Here is a 16,564-nt window from a genome sequence, read left to right on the forward strand (position 1 = left end):
CTTATTTCCAGAAGGACTCAAGAAGGAGGCGTATTCGATAGCCTCATATCCTGTCAAGAAGCTTTGATAGGTTTCATCAGCTTGAGGAAACTAATTAATTGCACACTTCTGGGAATCTTTTCAATGGCTTGTTCTTTATGATTAGTGAGTCTTTCTTTAGCTCTGCAATGTTAGAAGGCAATCATCCTCTGAAGTCACATACAAAACACCATCCAGAAAAAAGATTTGATTTCCCACTGGTTAGATGTGCCAGGCTGTCCCATTAATGCTCCAAATTCTATAATAGTTTGCCTGAAACTTTTACTGGGCTAAGTGGGTAGTTCTGAGTGTATTTTAACTGCAGGTATAGCTTACTGGATGTCAGGATGAGAGTTGAGTGCAAAGACGTGTCATCCTGGAAGTTTTGAAAGGGCTCAGAAGTGCATTTGATTATATATTGAATAGCACTGATGCTGTGTGGCTTTCTTTTCTGGAGGGTGGGATATAAATTGAAATAATAGTTAATAAATGATCACTGGAATCCATTACTGTCTAGATAAGTACTTCTACACATAGTCCTTGTGGCCCAGTATGTAGAGCAAAAGCTCTAGCAGTTCCTGAAAAGTTAGGGAGCTGAAAAATATTGCTAGTTTTTAGAACGTTTTCTAAGGAAATCTCTCCCTCTCCCTGCAACATCATGCTTCCAGTTCATGGTTCCTCTCTAATTCAAGAATTAAAGTTGCTTATTTTTTGTGGGGGTGTGTGCAAAAATAGCCTATTACATAGGTGGCAACCCCCTGGGGACCTGGGGGACCAAGCACCCACAAAACAAAATTCCCCATGAGGAGGCTGGTTCACCCACAAATTTCAGTGCCAGTGCCATGCACACTCCATGGCACCCATAGCCCCGGGCATCCATGGTCGTGTGGCCAAGTTGGCACTTCTGCTACCAACACTGCCTGCCACTCCCCTGGGATGGCCATTTTTCGGGGCTTGTGTTGGTGTAGGGGTTTTGGTTCAGCCAGCTGAGGCCAGGCTCTGCCAGGAAGAGGGAATTATGGTGGTGTTATCTCCAGCTCATGGGATCTGATGCTTATGCCAGAGATACACCAGTTCCCAACTCTTGTCCCTGTGGATTTTGGGGTTGGATTGTCCCCTAACACAGGAAATCTTTAAACATGCCACAGAAAGGAGGGAAAGGGTGCATGCCCACAGGCACAAGCCTCATGTATATATAGGATTAATAGGCTCAGATGCGTTCCGCTGAACTGGGTTTGGACTGCTTTTACAGAGTATTATGTCTAAACCAGTACTTTGCCTCATTTAGACACGAGGAGCTGTTAAGGTGGATATAGCTTGATAGCCTCCTGACTGGTATCAAATGAGAGATAGGTTTCTTTCCAAGCCGCTGAACATGGACTATGAGAAGCAGCCAAGAAATTAGCAGAGCTGACACTGGGAGGCCAAGTTTCCTGTGACTCAGCAGCACCACTTGCAAATCAGTAGGCACTGATTAACTTTTGAAGCTCAGGGAAGTCGTGGCTAGAAATACGCAGCTACGATGAAGAGGAAAAACTAAGGATTTTGATGAGAAAGTGGAAAGCACAATTTCAACAAAAGCACAAATAAAACATGACTACTAATCAGAGTCATATGTAATATGCTTAAGGTTCTGTTCGAAAATTGGTCCTGGGAAGAATAAGGTAAGATTTTAAAAGTCGTCATAATGACAAGTCGAGACAGAATCAGTTGCTGATGTATTTATTTTTAAAATCTTTCAGGTGAAGCCAGTTTCCCACAGCAGAATCAACGTGTCTGCACGGTTTAGAAAGCCTCTTCAGGAGCCTTGCACTGTTTTGTAAGTTGGGTTTTCTGATAGGCAGTTTGAGCATCATTATTTTGAAGAACACCCAACTGATTGCAACTTTTCCTGTCCTCTTCTTAGCCTGATTGCTAATGGTGACCTCGTAAGCCCAGCCGTGCGTCTTTTCATCCCCAGAAGAGCACTAAATCAATGGGATCATGTTCTTGAAATGGTTACTGAAAAGGTTACACTCAGAAGTGGTGCTGTGCACAGGTAAGATGAAATGGCATGTTGTCAATGTGACCACAGTTTCAGGTTTTTGCTAGCAAGGTGCAGCTGAGCAGGACCAAGTTCTAGTGGCGAAAGTGCTCTAATGTTGTACATATACATAATAATCTGGGTTTTTGGCCCTTTTGCTACTAGGTAGAAGCCGCCAGCAAATGCATGAGCTAAGGCAGGCATGTCCAACAGGTAGATCGTGATCTACCGGTAGATCATTGGATATCTTCAGAAGATCACTGGTAGATCATTGGCTCCCCCCAAAGAAGCTGAACAACTGTGGCTCCCCTAAAAAAAGCTCAACATTTTACCTCCTTCCTGAAAAAACTCAACAACTTTGACCTGAATCCCCCCCCCCAAAAATCGGTCTTCCTCCTTCCTAAAAAAAGTTCAACAACTTTGACCTGAACCACAAAAGCGGGGGGGGGGGGGGTAGATCACTGCCAGTTTTTAACTGTGAGTAGATCGCAGTCTCTTGGGAGTTGGCTACCCCTGAGCTAAGGTATTGGCTGCCTTGCATCGGCTGGAGCTGGCTGGTAGTGTCTTGCCATATAGGCAGCCTGGGAAATCTTTAGATTTCAACTCCCTAATTTCTCCTCACCACAATCTCCGGGCTTTTTTAAAATAAACATTACTGTGTGCCTGAGCACATCTGAGTCACCCCGTGTGCACGACTATGATAATGGCTCAGGTAATTATGGAGCAGTGTTTGGGGGGAAATCACATTGGCTTAGATCTTCCCCGTGGCCAAACCATTCTTGGACTTCTGTGCCTCCGCCTTCTCACCTTTGCTTGAACACCTTTCTTCATTTCCTTGTTCACAGTAAGTCAAAAGCCACTTCAGACATTCAGAGTGAAGAGGGCGGCAGAGGCACACTGCCCCGTCCCCAACATTTCTGTCCCATGTGAGTCACCTTGACTTCCTATGTTAAGTGTGAAGGTCTGAAGGGAACACAGAAGTCTCCACTTCCACAGAAGAGCCAGTGTGGTGTAGTGGTGAAGAGCGGTCGACTCTGGTGAACCGGGTTCGCGTCTCCGCTCCTCCACATGCAGCTGCTGGGTGACCTTGGGCTAGTCACACTTCTCTGAAGTCTCTCAGCCCCACTCACCTCACAGAGTGTTTGTTGTGGGGGAGGAAGGGAAAGGAGAATGATGGCCGCTTTGAGACTCCTTCGTGTAGTGATAAAGCGGGATATCAAATCCAAACTCTTCTTCCAAGTGACCAGGAACCCTGTGTTCATATGAACATGCTTAGAAACCCCTTTTAGAGATCTTCCCACTCAATATGGAAATGTTGGGGCAGCACTTGAAAGACAGGGATGGGGTGCATGACCCTACATGTTGTTGGAATGCCCTAATAGTTTGCTGTTAACATCTGGATTGGGGGTTTTCAGTTCTGCTTTGAAAGCAAACTGGTCCAGGTCCAGAAGAGAGCTTTTGTTTGGGAAAACCCCAAAGGTAAAGCATGTTACCTTGAGAGGCATTTGTACAGCGCACTGTGTTTCTTCCCTTTTGTTTTTTTTCCATGTTTCCTGTAAATCCAGTTTTTGTATTTGATTTCTTAAAACATTAGAGGACACATTGAGCTAGCTAGTGCGATTTATCATTGTTTGTTTAATAATTAACAAATTAGCTGTTGTGACTTGTTGTAGCTGAACTATCATTAGCTTAGGTTCCAGTAAAGGCCACTGATTCTGAAAAACATAAAAACTCTTCATTAAATAAACAGATGCAACGTTTAGAGGGTTCGGTACAGCCAAGACTGATCTGAACATTAGTGTGGGCTTTTTCCTCAATTACACACATCAGTAGCCATACAAATGGCACAGCTTGTGCATTACATTTCAGTTGCAGACAACGGGGCACTTACTTGACCTCCTGGCAGCAATGTTGCAGTTGTTTACGGAGAGGGGTAAGGTGGTGGGAAGTTGGCATTGCAAATGTACCATTAGGAGTGCTGGATTGGCCCCGCTAGTGTGTTTCCACATTGCCACCCTCCCCCTTGCCTTGCTCATCCCACTTCCCTTCCAGGAAGCAGCAGTGACTCCCCTGCCAGGAGGTCAGGTTAGTGCCACTGCCCCACCATATCTGCTGATGCAACATTTCTGGTGCCACAGAGAGGTTAATGGGCAGGCAGACCCTGTATAGCAGGCACCCCCAAACTGCGGCCCTCCAGATGTTTTGGCCTACAACTCCCATGATCCCTAGCTAACAGGACCAGATGTCAGGGATGATGGGAATTGTAGTCCAAAACATCTGCAGGGCCGAAGTCTGGGGATGCCTGCTGTATAGTGTAGGGGAGGGGTGGAGAACTGCATCTGGCTGGCGGGCCAGATCCTCATTTTCCTCATTTCCCTACTCCCTGGCAGGCCAAATTTGACAAGTGGATGAGACGTTCCAGCCTGACAACTCCTACGACATCCCTGTAATTTGCACATGCCTATAGCCACTTCCGCCTGAAGTAGAGGACCTGTTTAGATTGGGTTGCAGAAGTTGTAATTCCCAAGGAGCCCTTCCTCCTATGCACACAAGCTCCATTTGACCATGTGAACTCCAGTGTTGAAGGGCTGTTCCCTCAGTTATAATTTTAGTTAATAGAATAATGCCTCTCAATCACACCTGTGATAAAAATCACAGCATGGGAAATGTGTGTTTATGTTTGCTTGAGTCATGGCTGGTGCATTGCATTACCATGTTTATGGTGACTGTTCCAGTGATGGGTGGTCCCTGATTGTGGCAACATTGGGAATTAGTGGAGTTCAGTTTAGAGAGTTTTGTTTTTGTTTGTTTTTTGTTTGCATAAGCTGAATAAAAACGGAAATGTCTGCTTGCAGTATAACCAGTGTATGGTGTTTTACCATACTTGTCTAAAATCTTACCTACTTGTCTAACCTCATTGGGACAGACAGGTCCTATGTCTCACTTGCTACAGACTTCATTTATATATTGATTCACAGGTTTATTTCCTGCCTTCCTTCAAGGAGCTCATGGCTGTGTACATCAGACTGAGAGTTACGGACCGGCTCTAAGGCTGTCCATTAAGCTTCATGGCCAACTGGTGATTTGGTCCAACACTCTTGCCCCTATACTATACTGCTGTCATAACCTACTTGTGTAAAACTTCACTTTAAACTTGCAGCAAAATTGGTGAAGGCCAATTCCCCTTTTCTCTTCTTAAAAAAGAAGAAGTAATGTGCACTACCAAATTCAGGGAGGAAATTAGTGAGGTTTTCTAATAACTTCAGAGGTTTATCCTGCACTGTTGTGTCTTACCCATGACTGGGTTTAATGATTGCATTTTACTGTTTTTTTATTTAATGTTTTATACTAATTGGAAAGTGCCTTGCGATCACTGTCTGTGTTGAAGGGTCATCTAGAAATTTTGTGAAATAGATAAATAAATAAATTTCTTCATGTTACAGTTCTTTTTAAAAATCTTATAAGTGACATTCGGGTTCGTTTCCGTCAGCTAACATTTCAATATGGGAAACATCCCCAAGGGTTACTAGTTTAGTGAATGCTTTGTGACTGCATGTCAAACAGTAGTTTAGCTACATGCACACAGGCTATGGGAATTATGGGAAACTCAAGTAGACGTGCACATTTTAACAAATCAGTTAGAATGTCTCAAAATCTGGCCAGTTCTAAATGGGTTTTGTTGGCAATCTGTGCTGGTGTCAGTTTTTTTTCCTTAATAAACTCAGAGCTTTTCTGATCTGAGGAGCACATTGAAAAGTTTGAGTGAACGACACAGTCAATGGAGTCGTATAGAGCTATGCGGAAGAATTTCTGCACTCTGAGCTCACATACTTAAAAGTGTGACTTTTCTTTTAGGGGGCCTTACACTTGCTGAATTCTTTGAGGCTTTGACCACTAGACTGCTGAATAATTAACTACACTGATTTCCCATCAGCATTTTAAAGCGCACTATAGATGAACTGGCCTTCCATCCCATCTAGTGGCTCTTATTAGTGGTGCAGGTGTGGAACAGAGCTTCCCAGCATATTTAAGAGATGCTGGTAGAGTTGCCTTTTTGTTTGGTGTAATGTAAGTGGTAGCAAAATGCTAAGTTTGGTTTCTGCAAATGATAGAACATGCCCCTCCCCAAAAAGGTATTCGAGGAAACCTGAAATTGCAGAGTTATAGAGAGGAGTGAGTCATAGATCAGCAACATAGCAATCCTGCGCCCCTCAAAGCCAACAGTCTGACCAAGCTTAGAGATTTAAATATTAAGCAATTTAGTAATGCTTTCAAAGAAACAGCTCATCCCAATTTCAAAAATTGTTAAAAATGAGCAGCGTTTTCACTGCTTCTAAGAAAAAGGACAAAGCGAGTACTGATAAAGCTTACATGGAAAGGCATCGGAAAAGACATATTGTGTTAGGCTTGTTTCCTCTACAACTTGGGACCAAACTCAGGTAGGGCTGAGCCCTGTCTGAAACCCTGGAGAAACCACTGCCAGTTGGCATGACAGACTCATCGGTCTGATGCAGTATAAGGCAGCTTCCTATGTTCCTAACACACAACTGGTGGGAGCCCTGCTCGTGGTTCTTCAGACAATTCCTTCCAGTTTAGTTGACGTTGTTCCAATGATGGGGCAAAGTGGGCGCCAAGGGCAAATGCTTCTCTCTTCTGGAAGAGGGCTCACAATGTACCACTAGACTTCTCAGTGGTTAGTTCACTCTTTGAAGGGTGTGGGTGTTCTATTTCAGTTGCTAAAGGAAAGTGCTCATATATTTTACAGGCTCTACACTTTAGACGGAAAACCTGTCGAGAGTGGGATGGATTTGGAAAATGGGCAGTTTTACGTAGCGGTTGGCAGAGACAAATTTAAGAAGTTGCCCTATAGTGAATTACTGTTCACCAAGTCCACCATGAGACGATCGTATGGGTAAGTTTAATGGGTTTTTGCACTAGCCATATTTATGAACTTGAATTATGATAATACAGTGTCATGGATCCAGTGCAGCTGCAATTGCTGCTGATATCTTTTATTGCCTGGTTCACACGTTTTGCTTGTTTATATGAGCATCTAAATTATGATTACTTGCACAGACAAAAACATATAGTGTGAATTAGACCCAAAGCAACAGGTTAGGAGGATAAAGAAGGGTTTTGCTTTGTTTGACAGAGCGAAGCTTCCATAAAGCTACCTTAATTCACTCTAACCCTCTTCACACAGTAACAGATCAGAGCTCCTGTTTGAATAAACCGGTAAAGTCAACAATTCTCACTTGAGGAGTTTTCCATTCCTAGTTTTCCATAGCTTCTTGAGCAAATTTATTTTGGCCCAGTTGCAAAAGTTACTGTCCTTCACAAGTGTTTTATTAGACCGCAAATAAAAGGACATTGTATGTAACTGCATGTAACTGCTTCCTCTGCAATTGGTCTTTGAGATGACAACCGTGGCTTGTGAATATCTGAAATGGTGTTCTAGCTTTTCAGTAATTTCTTATATTATATAGGGTCCTTCCTATGTATGACAATAGCAAAATATTTCACAAAATCATTTGCTTCTAAATACCTTGGGTTGTTCCAGATGATCTGTTTTTGAGCATTCATCATGATTCATTTGCAGAAGGTTTGTGCGGCGGTTAGATGGTGTCCTCTGTTTAATTACCATCCATTCTGATTTGTTTGGGTGGATGTTATCCAGCATTACTTCAGTCAGTTGTTACCCACACTTTGCAGTGCATTTTGCCCTCACTTTCCTTATTGCAGAAAGTCCATTTTGGGGGAAGTGGGTTTGTTACGCAAGAGCACCAAACTGACTTTGATTGTGCAACCTGGATTTGCCAGTACGTGATTGAATTGCACTTGGAAATAGTGACCGTCTAGAAGCACCCTTATAAAGACATTATGTTTGTTGGCAATAGATAGGCTGTTTCAGCAGAATAATTCATGATGTTGAGAACATTACAAGTGTTTTAAACCTGAAATACCATTATTGTTTCCTGCAGCTACAAGTCATCTTCACTACCTCCTATTGGTGGATCTGGAAAGTCTAAGGGGAGCGTAAGTATTCAGAAGTAATATATGTTTCATGGTTAAACAGCTTGTTTAACTCTTATCAGATAAGATGTCATTTTCTGTTGCGGGTCTATACAAGGATTCTTCTTTGGATACAAAAGAGAAGTACAAAGAGAAGAAGTTTAAGAGACTTGAGCTTCTTATTTCCTTTGCATGTTTGCGTGTTCAGATCCAGAAACCTCCCCCCTGAATAAATTCACACGACTCAAATTTTGGTTTGGTTTTTGGCAGAATTTAGGCCACAACTTTATTGATTACAGAAAGTGAGTGGTTGCATTGGCTCTGGTTCGACTAGCTCCCTGCACTCGCTGCCATCAAATATATTACTTTCCTACATTAAATCCAAAGCATGCTCTTGGCAAGATTCCAGTTTGGGAATATTGATAATAAAACAGATTTTGTATATGTTCACTTGAAAAGGATGCTTGCAGTGCAATCCTGTTAATGTCTTGTTAAAAGTAAGCCCATTGAAATCAATGGGGGCTTTCTTTCAGGTCCATAGGTGTGTATATATAAGGCATGCCCAACTTTCAAGAGACTGCGATCTATTCCCACTATAAAAAAACTGACAGTGAGCTACCAAAGTTGTTGAGCTTTTTTTTAGGAAGGCAAAGTTGTTGTTGTAGTTGTTGGTTTTTTTGGGGGGAGACCACGGACCAGTAGTTCGCGATCGACCTGTTGGACATTCCTACTATATAGGATTGCAGCCTATGTAAAGTTCCGTTTTAAGTTTTCCCAAATTAAATAGTCTCCTTCTCCTTTTTTGTGATGGAACCATCAGTCCAAATCTACTGACACAGCAGAAACAGTGTCCTCTCCTCAACCTCCAAAGAGAAAGGAAAAGCACGTACAGAATCAAGATATTAAAAAACCTGCTAAAGCAAAAGAAAACATAAAAGCAGTGACCAGTTCTCATGTTCCCCCAGATAATGGTAAGTACCTGAAGACGCTATTTTAAGGAGTAACAAGAACTGTGGCTAAATCTTAAAGTTTGGCTGCCATTATTATTTGTGACGCTTGTGTCTTTATCATGAGCGAGTATGAATTTTGCTAAGGATTACTGTTTCCAGACATGGCCCTCTTAACTTAAAGATATATGTTTTTTTAAATGTCCCCCCCCCCGACTATCAGGAAAGCCTGTCCATGAAATACACCCCTTGGGTAAATCCCTTCCATTGATTAGGCTGTTCAGGTCTTTTGCTTCCTGCACATGCCCCAGGCAAATGAAGGAGGAAGCGGTGATTGCAGTCCTGGTACATGCACACCGCAATGCCATTGCACAGGTGTGGGTACCACCTCAATTCCTGGGGCTGCCTACATCCATTTTCAAATGGTCACACAAGCAGGGTAATGCAGAAAGAACCAATCCTTAGTGAGCTTTTATCTTCGGAATGAAACCAGTTTCTCAATAAGCTCTTTTAAGGGGCTAAAAATACACAACAGAGTTAGATCAGGCTTCCTCAATAATAATAATAATAATAGTAATAATAATAATAATAATAATAATAATAATAATAATAATAATAATTTATTATTTATACCCCGCCCATCTGGCCGGGTTCCCCCAGCCACTCTGGGCGGCTTCCAACAAAACAGAAATTCTAAAATACAGAAATCCATCAAACATTAAAATACAGAAATCCATCAAACATTAAGATAAGATAAGATAAGATAAGATATCTTTATTGTCATTGTCCCCTTGCGGGAACAACGAAATTACTCGGTTGCTACATCCACTCAGATAAAGCATTCCGCATAATCCAAAATTACAAAAGCTAATTAAAAACAGTAAATATACTACAAAATAACAAGTAAAATAAGATGACTTCAAAGTCCGGGCTTTCCATTTAAGGCCAAAATTGCTCCAGAGAAGAAACTGTTCCTGAGACGGCTCGTTCTTGCCTGCATTGTTCTATATCTCCGTCCCGATGGCAGGAGCTGAAAGAAATGGTGACCAGGGTGCGTTGGATCTCTTGATATGTCTAGTGCTTTTCTATGGCACCTGGTGGTGTAAATTTGTTCTAAGGTGGTGAGTGAGCAGCCAATAATGCTCTCTGCTGTTTTAATAATTCTACACAGCCCTGCTCTGTCCTGGGAAGTACAGCTTCCGTACCACACACATAAACCGTACGTGAGCACGCTCTGTATGGCACAGTGATAGAAGGCAAGCAGCAGCTTTTGTGGAAGATGGTTTTTCCTTAAAATTCTCAAAAAATACAGTCTCTGCTGCGCCTTCTTCACAAGCCCCCTTGTATTAACACTCCAGGACAGATCCTCCTGTAACTCAATGCCTAGAAATCTAAACGTTGTTACCCTCTCCACACAAATTCCGTCAATCAAGAGTGGCTGGACCTCGTTCTTCTGTCTCCTAAAGTCCACCACAAGCTCCTTAGTTTTCTTTGTGTTTATGAGCAAGTTGTTGACTCTGCACCACTCTGTCAGCCGCTCCACCTCATCTCTATACTCAGTTTCACCCTCCTTATCAGAGATGAGCCCAATCACGGTTGTGTCATCTGCAAATTTGACAACCCTATTTCTAGGGTGGGCAGCGACACAATCATATGTATAAAGAGTATAAAGGAGCGGACTAAGCACGCATCCTTGTGGTGTTCCTGTGTTAGTCCTAAGCATGTTAGACATATAAGGGCCCAACCGGACCCTCTGGGAGCGATCTGAGAGAAAGTCCAGTATCCACCCACAGAGTGATAGCGGGAGCCCCAGATTTCCCAATTTAGTTATCAGACGTCGCGGTAGAATGGTATTGAATGCCGAGCTGAAATCTACAAAAAGCAGTCTGGCGTAGCTCCCCCGCTGCTCCAAATGTGCAAGAACAGCTTGGAGGGCAATCGCCACGGCATCCTCTGTTGATCTTTTCGTTTTGTAGGCAAATTGGAATGTGTCCAATCCCTCTGGTAGGCAGGCAATGACATAATTTCGTACCAGCTTTTCAAAGCACTTCATAATTATGGGTGTAAGTGCTACTGGACGAAAGTCATTCGGATTCTCCGGATTGGATTTTTTTGGTACTGGAACAATAATAGAAGACTTCAGGCAAGATGGGACAGTAGCCTGGGCTAGGGATCGATTTAAAATCCCAGTGAAGACTCCCGCTAGTTGGTCTGCGCAGTCTCTTAAGACTCTTCCAGCTACTCCATCTGGCCCTGTAGCCTTCCTTGAGTTGATTCCCTTCAGCACCTTCCTCATCTCTCCCTCCTCCACTTTGAATACCACATTCCTTTGCACCGATGGTGGCGACGGTGGTGATGGTGGCCTAGCCTCCGCAGGTGTTGCTGCAGATGTTGCTTCAAAGCGGGCAAAAAAGACATTCAACTCCTCTGCGAGGGATGCCCCTCCCTCGTCCACAAAGGAATCTTTGGATTTTTGCCCCGTCAGTTCCTGTACACCTTGCCACACCTGCCTGGTGTTATTACTCTGTAGGTGATCCCCCAGCCGCTGTCTGTACGCCTCTTTGGCCACCCGGATACCTCTCTTTAAATCTGCTCTGGCTGAGCTGTACAGCATCCTGTTTCCACTTCTAAAAGCAGTATTTCTTGCCTTTAGCTTCCCTAAACAGGGCTGCCTTGAGATGCCTTCTAAAGGTCTGGTAATTGTTGTTCTCTTTGACCTCTAGTGGGAGGGCATTCCACAGGGTGGGTGCCACTACCGAGAAGGCCCTCTGCCTGGTTCCCTGTAACTTGGCTTCTCGTAGTGAGGGAACCGCCAGAAGGCCCTCGGAGCTGGACCTCAGTGTCCGGGCAGAACGATGGGGGAGGAGACGCTCCTTCAGGTATACCGGACCGAGGCCGTTTAGGGCTTTAAAGGTCAACACCAACACTTTGAATTGTGCTCGGAAACGTACTGGGAGCCAATGTAGGTTTTTCAGGACCGGTGTTATGTGGTCTCGGCAGCCGCTCCCAGTCACCAGTCTAGCTGCCGCATTCTGGATTAGTTGTAGTTTCCGGGTCACCTTCAAAGGTAGCCCCACGTAGAGCGCATTGCAGTAGTCCAAGCGAGAGATAACTAGAGCATGCACCACTCTGGAGAGACAGTCAGTGGGCAGGTAGGGACTCAGCCTGCGTACCAGATGGAGCTGATAAACAGCTGCCTTGGACACAGAGTTGACCTGTGCCTCCATGGACAGCTGTGAGTCTAAAATGACTCCCAGGCTGCGCACCTGGTCTTTCAGGGGCACAGTTACCCCATTCAGGACCAGGGAGTCCTCCACACCCGCCCGCCTCCTGTCCCCCACAAACAGTACTTCTGTCTTGTCAGGATTTAATCTCAATCTGTTAGGCGCCATCCATCCTCCAACCGCCGCCAAGCACTCACACAGGACCTTCACCGCCTTCACTGGTTCTGATTTAAAAGAGAGGTAGAGCTGGGTATCATCAACATACTGATGGACACCCAGCCCAAACCCCCTGATGATCTCTCCCAGCGGCTGCATATAGATATTAAAAAGCATGGGGGAGAGGACAGAACCCTGAGGCACCCCACAAGTGAGAGCCCAGGGGTCTGAACACTCATCCCCCCCCACCACTTTCTGAACACGGCCCAGGAGGAAGGAGCGGAACCACTGCATGGCAGTGCCCCCAGCTCCCAAGCCCTCTAGACGGTCCAGAAGGATGTTATGGTCGATGGTGTCAAAAGCCGCTGAGAGATCCAGCAGAACAAGGAAACAGCTCTTACCTTTGTCCCTAGCCTGTCGGAGATCATCGACCAGTGCAACCAAGGCAGTTTCAGTCCCATGATGAGGCCTGAATCCTGACTGGAAGGGATCCAAATGGTCCGCTTCTTCCAGGCGTGCCTGGAGTTGTTCAGCAACCACTCGCTCAATCACCTTGCCCAAGAATGGAAGATTTGAGACTGGGTGATAGTTGGCCATATTGGCCGGATCTAAAGATGGTTTTTTTCAGCGGGTCTGGGAAGGCTCCCTCATGGAGAGAAGCATTTACCAACCCGCGAAGCCCATCGCCCAGCCCTTCCCGGCTAGCTTTTATAAGCCAGGATGGGCAAGGATCAAGGAGACAGGTGGTTGGTTTCACTCGTCCAAGCAGCCTGTCCACATCCTCGGAGGTAACAGATTGAAATTGATCCCACAAAACTTGACTAGACAGGACTCTAGCACTCCCCCGCCCCGGCCCTGCTCCCACGGTGGAGTCTACCTCTTCCCGAATCTGAGCGACTTTATCTGCAAAAAACTTTGCAAAATCATTGCAGGAGATCATGTGGCCCATACTGGGCCCGGATGGAGCAGGTGGTTCCGCTAAATTGCGAACCACCTGGAAGAGTCTCCTGCTGCTGTTTTCTGCAGATGCGATGGCCCTCCAGATGTTTTTGGCCTACAACTCCCATGATCCCTAGCTAGCAGGACCAATGGTCAGGGATGATGGGAATTGTAGTTTCAAAACTTCTGAACCAGGGGTATTGTTTCGGTTTGGTTCAAGCAAACCTCAGTAAGGTAAGGATTGTTCTTGTCCTCTTTTGCGTGAAACAAATCTCAACCCCTGGTTTAGATGTAATACTAAAACAGATGTCATGGTTTGTTTTTGCCACACATTACAATGTGGGAGATTGGCAAATTCATGCTATGAATAAAAAATTCTTTTAAGATGCTAATCCCCTGGCTTTACACCACATCTAGGCCTCCAAGGCAGCTCACATGAAACAATAAAATAATCTACTACAATAATGACCCCCAACCCCCTGAGCTAAAAAGCAAAAGCAAATTCAGCAGCCAACAACAACAGAGATAAAGAACATGAAAGCTAAACTCTAATTAAATGCCAGCAACAACTTAAGTTAACATAAATTAATTGGTGCTTCAAAATTAATCATGTAGACACCTGATGAATTTAGCTGGGAAGTGTTAAGTATAATGTTGTGGAGAAGTTTTAAATTATCTGAATCCTGCATTCCTTTGAACCGTTTTTCTGAAGTTGAAATATGTAGGCTGGGTAACCATTGAGCCTTTTTAATTAAAACTTCTTTTTAATATGCAACTTGTTCCTTGTCCTGCTATCCAGAATGGAGACAAGGGACAAAATATTGGTGTAGGCTTGACCATGACTTTCAAATATATGCAAAAGTCAACCTTAGCTATTCACTAAATTCCTAACTTTCCTGTGAGACCACAATTTCCAGGAAGGAAAGGTGTTAATTGCTGCCTTACTCCTTCTTAAAGGCACCTGCCTTAACCCTTACCCAGAGTCAAATGTGGAGCCAAGGGGTACAGTTTCAATTTTCCTTGGCTGTGCCAAAGGTATTCCCTCACCTCCACAAGAGATGCCTCAATGTGATCACTAAATCATACTTTGTCCTTTAATCCAGGCTGGTACTGATTTGTTCTCAAGAATAGTCCAGGATTGTGGGCCCATTGTTGTTCAACCCTATCAGCAGGTAGAACGAGCCTCCAAATTTCCTTTGTAGACTTCCAAGGAAAATATTGTAGCCCTCTTCCGGGAGTTTGAAAACTGGGGTCTTCTTCATGTAAGGAATTTGCCCTGCCACTGAGCTATGACTGCTACTCAAGCATTGCAGAACAAATGACTGCACCAACCAAACGATTAAGCAACTTAAACTGAACCAGAATGCCAAAAATTAACCAAATAACAACCCTCCTATGTTTTACTGCTGAGGCCAAGGGCAATATGTTCTCCCACATTTCACATGCAGAAGTCAACTAGACTGTTAGTTATTTCTTTCCCTAACACTGTTTGGATGTGTGTCTGATTTCCCTAGGTACCAGTGCAGTTGGAGAGTGACACATACCTGGTAAAATGTGCTCTTGGCCATTGTCATTGCTAGGTCATCCAGGGGCAATGCCTGCTCCAGGAGCCCTACCAGACATGTATTTTGTTCTTCAGCAGCAGTGCAACCCCACTAAGGACCAGAGCACTGTAGTCAGGTGTGGAGTTTCAGTTTGTTCACCAAGCCACGACCGATTCTAAAAACATTGATGCAGGACATGGGTGCTTGTACTTCCCTAAGATCAGAAGATAGAAACAAGAGGTAGATCTGAGTGTCATAAGCAAACTAATGACACTTCAGCATCCCAAGCCTCTGGATAATTTCTCATAGTGTTTTCATATAGATCTGCCGATCTATAGGCCTGCCAATCAAGCTAATTACTCATCTTAAGGCTTGGGCAGATTCATATGGGTAGATAACCTAAGATTGGTCCTTTGTGGAACCCTGTTCCCCAGTAGCCACTAATGGAGCAGCAGTTTCCCAGCACCATCTTCTGGGCGGTATCCTCTGGAAAGATTGAGACCCACTGAAAAACAGTTCTCTTTCATACATCTCTGCAAATGTGGTCCATCTATGGTTCTGTAATAATCAGCTCTCAGTTTCTAAAACATTCTTGTGACCTTCTATAGAGGGGGGAAAACACTGTTATATTTATCATATGATAGAGTCCTTTCTTGTATTTCAAAGAGTCTTATTGTTTTAGGCAGGGCAGGTTAATCCCTGCATCCAGTTTTTAAATATTGTGTGCTAGCTGTATCTTTTATTTGTTTAAAAGGAAAAATTAAATAACTTTAATTGGAGAGGTTATGCAGCAGGTGTTGAAATGTCCCTTTTATTTTTCTGAGAAGGATGTGTAACAATTTGTGACTATCTTGGGGTTGAAACTATAACTCTCCCCCACAAGTTCTTTGAAATGAGGGTTTTACTACCCACAAGGTAATAGTTTCCTTATGCTATGTACCTGCAATATCAGTTTGGCTTGGTTTGCTATACAAATTGAGGTTGTAATGTCTCTATGTATTCTTCATGCTGAGAAGTTGATAGGTATTCTTCTGAAAGACGAATGGTAATGTATTAGTATTTAGAGGAATTTTGGCAGTAATTTTCAAGAGCTGACATCTATGTGGAGCATGTATGCATTAATGAGAAATACTTGCAAATGGATATTCTCATTATGTGTGACAAGAAAGAGCAAAAATTGCTTCCACCCATTTGGTCCTGGCTTGTAATATATATTACAGACTCTGAATGGAGGTTTGAGAAGCCAACAAGAATGGCCTGCTTTCATACCTGCCAAGTCCTGGACGGAAAGATCCGGGATCAGCAGCGCGCGACACCGGAAGTTGCGTGGACGCAACTTCCGGTGGCGCTTTGCCCTTCTATGGGCACCAGAAAATGGCGGCGCCAGCGCTGGAAGTTGCTTCCACGCATGACCGGAAACGCGTAAAAGCGACTTCCGGCGCCGGCGCTGCCATTTTCTGATGCCCATAGAAGGGCAAAGCGCCACCGGAAGTCGCTTTTACGCGTTTCCGGTCATGCGTGGAAGCGACTTCCAGCGCTGGCGCCGCCATTTTCTGGTGCCCATAGAAGGGCAAAGCGGCACCAGAAAAATGGCCGCTGGCAGAAGCAGATTTAAGGGAGAATATCGGGATAAAAACCTAAACGGGAGACCGCCGGGAAACAGTAGGAAAAAAGGGGTTTTCCCGGCGGAAACGGGATACT

The 16,564-nt window shown here is 44.2% G+C and overlaps 1 protein-coding gene across 3 annotated transcripts in view; it reads left to right on the top strand.

Annotated features, from left to right (window-relative positions):
- DCDC2 (doublecortin domain containing 2) overlaps positions 1–16,564 on the top strand; it is a 46,327-nt gene that overhangs the window by 20,056 nt on the left and 9,707 nt on the right. For all 3 annotated transcript variants that reach the window (XM_035125972.2, XM_035125975.2, XM_035125974.2), the window contains 5 exons: positions 1,761–1,837; positions 1,925–2,056; positions 6,807–6,953; positions 8,023–8,077; positions 8,874–9,024. In XM_035125972.2, coding sequence (XP_034981863.2) covers positions 1,761–1,837; positions 1,925–2,056; positions 6,807–6,953; positions 8,023–8,077; positions 8,874–9,024 — 562 coding nt within the window. The remainder of the gene's footprint in view (positions 1–1,760; positions 1,838–1,924; positions 2,057–6,806; positions 6,954–8,022; positions 8,078–8,873; positions 9,025–16,564) is intronic.

This window comes from Zootoca vivipara, chromosome 8, assembly GCF_963506605.1.
Source record: "Zootoca vivipara chromosome 8, rZooViv1.1, whole genome shotgun sequence".
Lineage (NCBI taxonomy): Eukaryota > Metazoa > Chordata > Lepidosauria > Squamata > Lacertidae > Zootoca > Zootoca vivipara.